Below are 6,843 nucleotides of genomic sequence, written 5' to 3' on the forward strand. Positions count from 1 at the left end.
GTCCTCTCCCCTGGGAATCTGTGACAGCCTCCCCACCCCCGACCATAACATGGCTGGGCAGAGGCCCCTAAGGGCCGACTTGCCATCTCTCTCCTAGTGGGGTGTAGTGGCTTTTTACACGCTCTATGTGGTGCCCACCCACTGGGGGCCCTATGGGTTCCTACCATTATATGACTCTGAGAAAAACACACTAGGGAAGTGGAAACAAATTATGGATTTGTATGAACCATGAGTGTTTCTCCCACCCTTCCATAAAGTTGAACCTAATGAAGCTACTATTCAGTCCATACCCCTAACAACTCCAGACTAAATGATCTACTCTTGGCACCCACGAGAGGAGACCCCAATATTCTCACAGAGGCTATTAGAAAAAGTAGAAGACACAAAACCTTAAGGAACCCTAAACACTTCTGCCAGCTGTGAAATTGGCACTGGGACATCAACGTGTTGAAACAACAGGCTGTACTACCGGTGGGCCTCTGCCAACACCAAGTTCAGGCTATTAACTTGGTTTCCCCTGGACACCCCTCCGGGTTCAGATGACACAAGAGCCACCGACACAGGAGAACTGCAGAGCAAACACATGACCTTTACCTGGCTGGCGTCCTTAGGGTTCAAGCCTTTTTGCGGTTTTTCTGGTTCTAATTTCTTGCCACATGGCATTCGCCCATATGACACATTTCCTAGTTGCCTTTAAAAGCATACAAATTTGCCTAACAAGATTCCCATGGGATAAGGAGATCTTTTGTTATGTTTCTCCTATTTAATATCAATTCTGATCACACGATCTAACTTCTCTGAATGCCAGGGCTTTGCAAGTCTCTGGTTCTTCCTGTGACCTATTCATTGTTCTTCTATGTATGGATTTATTCTTTTTCTCTTTAAGTTATTGTCATGGGCCATTATTTTACTTTGTTTAAAGAAACTCTGATCCCCTTTCCATATGAGTTTCTCAAAAGTCACCTCTTGCCCCATTTGAGGAAGCTTTTATTCAGCATAGGAGGCCCAAGAGAATCTCCAGTGAGAAGATCCTCAGCACCCCACCCCCACCTCCAGCAGTCTGCTCCAGCAGACCTCCCCAATGTGGTTCAAGGAGCAGCCAGCTTTGGTTCCTGCTGCCCCAGCCTCCGGGCACTGGTCTCTCACACAGTAACAGCCGACAGCCTGAGCCCCAGCTTCTGACTCCAAAGCAAACATGAAAATAAGAGCCTGCATTTTAGTCTGGCAAGGCCTTGACCAGCAAGCAAAAAGAGATGGGCTAACCAGTAGCCTCGTGAGGCTGTCAAGCACTTGATCAGTGCGACTGAGGAACTGAATTTCAGATTTTCATTTTAATGAGTTTAAATAGCCACATGTAGCTAGCAGCTACTGTGCTAGGCGGCACAGATCTGGCGAAAAGGACAAGTATCATTTATCGGTGCACAGAGAGGCCATGTCATATAAGAGAAAACAATACACAACCAGAATCACCAAGACAGCCAGATGCTCACAGTGACAAGGAGCTGGAGGCAACAAGAGACCGAGCCTCATCTTTCACCTTCGCTCCCGCCAGAGCATCAGCTACAGCAGTTCAATCCCCGCCCATCCCAACTCTTTAAGAACATCCCCAAGAACACCTGTTAGAGTCAGCAGATCAATCCGCCATACCTGTCATTAGTATTGCTTACGTGCAGCTCCTGTCTTCCTCACTAGCTGTGAACTACCTGGAGCCAAGAGCCTGTGTGATCCAACTGATAGAAAAGTCTACCTAATGCACCAGGTGAACTGTAGGCTTGGGGCAAACCCGTGTACCTCACCTTCCCATAGAACTATCAGGAGAGTTCTACAGCCACCTTTAGCTCTCAGGTTGTCAGATCCAATGAAATTAGCGTCGAGACCTTCTGGGCGGGACGAGGAACAGGGAGATACAGATGTACATCCCAAGAGCAGAGAGGCAGCGACCCAAATAATCCTACCAGCTGGACAGTGGAAAGAGAGCAGCTGTGACCTAGCCCCTTACACCTGTCCTGTTAACAAACAAATCATACAGAATGGTCTTCTACCTTAAGCTTTCTTAGGCAGCAATTTCACTAGTGATTAAATACGGGCAATGCAGCTTTCCTACACGTGAACTATCTCTTTAACAAACACTCCTTGTTAGACTTTAGTTTTCATCTGTTTTCCTGCTGCTTGGCCCTCTGCTTTCTCATATGCTCTGCAGGTGCTCGTGTGAACACACTTCCTGACCTCCCTGCTTCTAAGTCATCCTGATGGTGCGTGTGCTGACCCTTCACAGCCCCTCCTCCTGGAAGCTCACGCCCATGATGCCAACTCTATTTCTCTTCTTTTTCATCCCCCTTTTTGATACTTACCTTGATAGCCTGACACGGGTAAAAATTCCAGAAGTTCCCTACTGAAACTGCTATAATGTTAAATCGACCTTAGGTGTACATTATGTTTATATCCAACTACACGTATGTCCACGTTCTCAGCTCCCATGTACTTGCAGGAGCAAGCAGAGAACGGTAGAGGGGGTGCCTGGGTGGCTCAGTCGGTTAAGTGCTAACTTTGGCCCAGGTCATGATCTTGCAGGTTTGTGAGCCCTGCACTGCACTCTGTGCTGACAGCTCAGAGCCTGGAGCCTGCTTCTGATTCTGTGTCTCCCTCTCTCTCTGCGCCCCGCCCCCCCACATTTGCACACTCTTGCTCTCTCTCTCAAAAATAAAATAAATATTTAAAAAAATAATTTAAAGAACAGTAGAGGGAAAAACCCCAAAACAGACAAACCTTTCTGTAACAAGAAACATAAAAAGCAACGAATAGGCTGACACTGGGCCAGGCAGGGCTCTGAGCCCAACAGACCTCGGTCAGGCAGCCCTCAGCTCCAGCTGGTAGACAGGAGCTGGGGAGCCCCCACACAAGGGGGAAAAGAACCAGGTCCATTGCTCAAAGCCAGGACCCAGCAGGTCATGCCATGGTCGGCACCACTGAGGGAGAGAGTAAGACCTCTGCCATACGACCTGGTCCTCAACTGGATCCAGAAAGAGAGAATGCAAAACCACAGCAACAGAAGTGGGAAGTGGAGGGGAGAGGGGAGAAAATCTCAAAAGAAACACTCAGAAGAGGATTTCACACCTCTTGATAAATAGAACAATTGGAGAATTACTTTAAAATAAGTACATTAGGGTCCTCGGTGGTTTAAATAAAAAAACATTTTTAAACAACACAAACACACATACGAGAAATTAAGAACCAAAAATAGGCAGGAGAGAACCAAACAGAAATCTCAGAAACAAGAACTATAATTAATGCAACAAAAATTCAACATAAACACATGACCATACACAAGGAACTAGTAAACTGGAAAATAACACTGGGGAATCCATCCAGAATCGTCACTAGAAAAAGATATCCAAACCATGAGAATGCGGTTAAAGAGAAACACAGACCGACTGGAAAGCTCTAGTGTGTAATTAACAGAAGTTCATCCAAGAGTTAAGAGCAAAATACAGTTATTTTCAGATGTACAAAGATGAAGGCAGTGACCGTTCACAGACCCTCAGTGTTTTGTTTGTTTGTTTTTTTAAAGAAAAGTGAGCAAAGAGGAAGGGAGAGGGAAACAAACAGGGGAATAAGTATGAAAAAGGACAGCAAATGCTGTGGGTTTAACAAACTGTAAAGTATCACAATCTGAATATGAAAATAACTCAACCTAAAACTCAACCATAACGACAAGGTGGGTGGGTGACCAAGGAAGTTCCAGATTTTTTCTCTCAAGTAGAGGGTGAGGGTGAGCGGTCTGCAGGGCTCTCAGGCAACAGGAGAGGCAAACTGATAACCAGGCACAAAACCCTCCTTTTCATTTTTCAAAGATGATCTTATTTAAACTTGAAAAACCGGGGCGCCTGGGTGGCGCAGTCGGTTAAGCGTCCGACTTCAGCCAGGTCACGATCTCGCGGTCCGTGAGTTCGAGCCCCGCGTCGGGCTCTGGGCTGATGGCTCAGAGCCTGGAGCCTGTTTCCGATTCTGTGTCTCCCTCTCTCTCTGCCCCTCGCCCGTTCATGCTCTGTCTCTCTCTGTCCCAAAAATAAATAAACGTTGGAAAAAAAAAAAAATTAAACTTGAAAAACCAACTTGCCTCTTTCTCTAGAAAGACTGTCTATGTCAATCCTAAGCCTTCAACACAGCAGAAAATACCATTTAAAATTCTCACTTTATAGGAAGAAAGAAAACAGTGATGCGAGGTGTAAAATCATTGAGACAGCTCTATGAATTAATTAATAGGGTAAAAAACCAAAATGTGAATACAAGTCGGGTCAATCAATGTGCTTAAAGATACGTGTTCGCATCCTTCTTCCTGAGTTAATGCCACAGTGAGGCAAATTCCAGGACCATTCAGTAAGGAATCTTAGGATAAGGTATTCTTGCCCTTAACCTCATTTCCAGTATTAAAAGAAAAACAGCCAGAGGCAAGTTCTCTCTGAAGAGCTTTTTCCTTTTTTGAACCAACACTTTAGTAACTTCATACACATCAAATCATAATCCTGCATCTGGAAAAATATTAGCATTGAATATAATGAATGTGTGTAATCAGCTTTATCTAACTGATAACACTTGTCCAGATAAAACTACATCTTGGATGCTGCTGCCATAATACAAAGCATGGACTTTTAGGTTCCAAATAGTAAGTCATCCATTCGTTCTCCTACTTTGCAATATAAATCCACAAAGTTGGGTTTGGGGTTATTTCGGTAGAACACTGTTTTGGAGAGAGAATTAAGCTCGTAGCACGCTCCAGTACACAGTAAGCACTGGGCTGATTTCATGATGGTCCCGCCAATGCATGCTTCCTTCCTGGAGCTAATCCCATCAGGTGACTGGGCAGAAAGCAGTAGAGCCAAAACCTGAGTCAGCCAACAGGGCTCCCAAAGACCATCTCACGTGAAAAGCATTTGGTTTTCAAATGCCTTAACCTTCACTGACAACAGGGGTATTAAAGCTAATCCTATGCTGATTCAATACAAAAACTACTTGAGAGTGATTCAAGAGGAGAGAAAGAAGGGAACATAGTTACCGGAAGAGTAAAGAAAGCGGGATGCTTCGCTTCATCTTCGTATTTGCCTTCAGTTGAACTTCCAGCCTCCATGGATTTGGACGTAGTGTTCTTACCAATACCCATCATTAAGAGAAAATGAGTAGTTTGGCCGTTGGACTGGAGCGGCTGGAAGAGAAGGCTTGTTCAAGCGAGGAGCCCAGGATCTGAGCTGGCTCTTCCAGTGCCAGGAGCACCCAATTCTCAGGCAGAGATGAGCCCCACAAGTGCCATCTCTAGCACCTAGAAAGAGAGGAAGCAGCCAAATCACCAGGAGCACACAAACAGCACAGGACACACATTCACTGCATTTCCTGCAGAGAAGTCAGAGCGTAAGTCACATCCAAACATCAAAAAAGCACATTACTTAATCACACTTTTCAAGTCCCCACTATTTTGGTTATAGTCAGTCACACAGATTCTGAACTGGCCCCTGGAGAGTGGGACCACTGAACTGGACCATCAGAAATACCCAAATACAAAGATGAAAAGGCAGCACAGGGATTTCTCTGACCTGCATTATGGTACAGATCTCACAGCACAGCACTATCCAATGGAACCTGCCACAGTGATTAAATGTTCTGTATCTGCCTTGTCCAATCCAACAGTCATTACCCACAAGGCAATTAGTACTGAGTCCTTGAAATGTGGCTAGCGCAATAGAGAAATGGAATTTTTACTTGCATCTAATTTTAACTGATTTGAATTTAAACAGTCACATGTCACTAGTGGTAACCACAGCTAATTTACCAGGATATCAAAAATTCCGAATTGTCTATAGGTGCCCAATTAAAGGCAGGGGAAGGCATTCAAAAGCATAAAAAAAGGGGGGGGGGAGATAAAACGAACCCAGGATTAAATGACCAGAGTTCGAGAACATGTCAAGATGACCTTTAAATGGGCTAGAATGCCACACAAAACACAGAGCCAGAACATTCCGTATCAATCAAATGACAACATAAACCTAAACAGGAAATCAGAAAGACAAAATAGAGGAAAGGAGGTAAAAAGGCAAGAGATAAGGGAGGAAGGGGAAGGAGCACAAGATGGACCTGGAAGGCTCAGGCAAACTGATATTGTTTGAGGAGGAGAAGTGCACTGCTCTAGGCTAAGAAAAAAATCTAATAGATGAGTAGGAAATCACTGGAACAATTCTCTGTGGCCAAGTTTCAGTGAAGAAAATTAAAAACTCAATGTCAAACAACAGAAGCAGGACTTACACAATGAAAGAGATCCACCCAAAAATTAACAAGCATTTGGGGAATTTCAGCTTCCAGAAATGAGAGGACACATAAGATCCCTACAAGGATTGGCATGTGTACAATAAAACAAGCCTAAGTATGCCCAACGTTTTATTAAAAAAAAAAAAAAAAAAATACCACAATCAGATAGGGGTGAGAAGGGACAGAGCACTCGTTAGAACGATGTCAGATCTCAGTGCCAATTACTGTTCCAACTGAGAAGAAATAACCCAGCCAAACAGTCCTGCAAATGTGAAGACACACCTACAAAGTTTAGGAATATAAGTAGGCGGACCACCTGGGTGGCTCGGTCAGTTGAGCACCCGACTCTTGATTTTGGCTCAGGTCATGGTCCCGGGGTCATGGGATGGAGCCCTCCCTTCCTCCCTTCCTCTCTCTCTCTCTCTCTCTCTCTCCCTCTCTCTCCCCCCCCCCCCACCACCCCCTGCCTCTCTCCCTCTCTCTCAAATAAGTAAAAACAATGAAGAAAGAAAGAAAGAAAGAAAGAAAGAAAGAAAGAAAGAAAGAAAG

The 6,843-nt window shown here is 44.7% G+C and overlaps 1 protein-coding gene across 5 annotated transcripts in view; it reads right to left on the reverse strand.

Annotated features, from left to right (window-relative positions):
* Positions 1–6,843, reverse strand: part of SLC23A2 (solute carrier family 23 member 2) — a 109,894-nt gene that overhangs the window by 73,636 nt on the left and 29,415 nt on the right. For all 5 annotated transcript variants that reach the window (XM_040447620.1, XM_040447614.1, XM_040447616.1 and 2 more), the window contains one exon: positions 5,054–5,314. In XM_040447620.1, coding sequence (XP_040303554.1) covers positions 5,054–5,161 — 108 coding nt within the window. In that variant the 5' untranslated portion in view covers positions 5,162–5,314. The remainder of the gene's footprint in view (positions 1–5,053; positions 5,315–6,843) is intronic.

Source organism: Herpailurus yagouaroundi, unplaced genomic scaffold (genome assembly GCF_014898765.1).
Source record: "Herpailurus yagouaroundi ecotype Mexico unplaced genomic scaffold, PumYag 196, whole genome shotgun sequence".
In the NCBI taxonomy this organism is placed as follows: domain Eukaryota; kingdom Metazoa; phylum Chordata; class Mammalia; order Carnivora; family Felidae; genus Herpailurus; species Herpailurus yagouaroundi.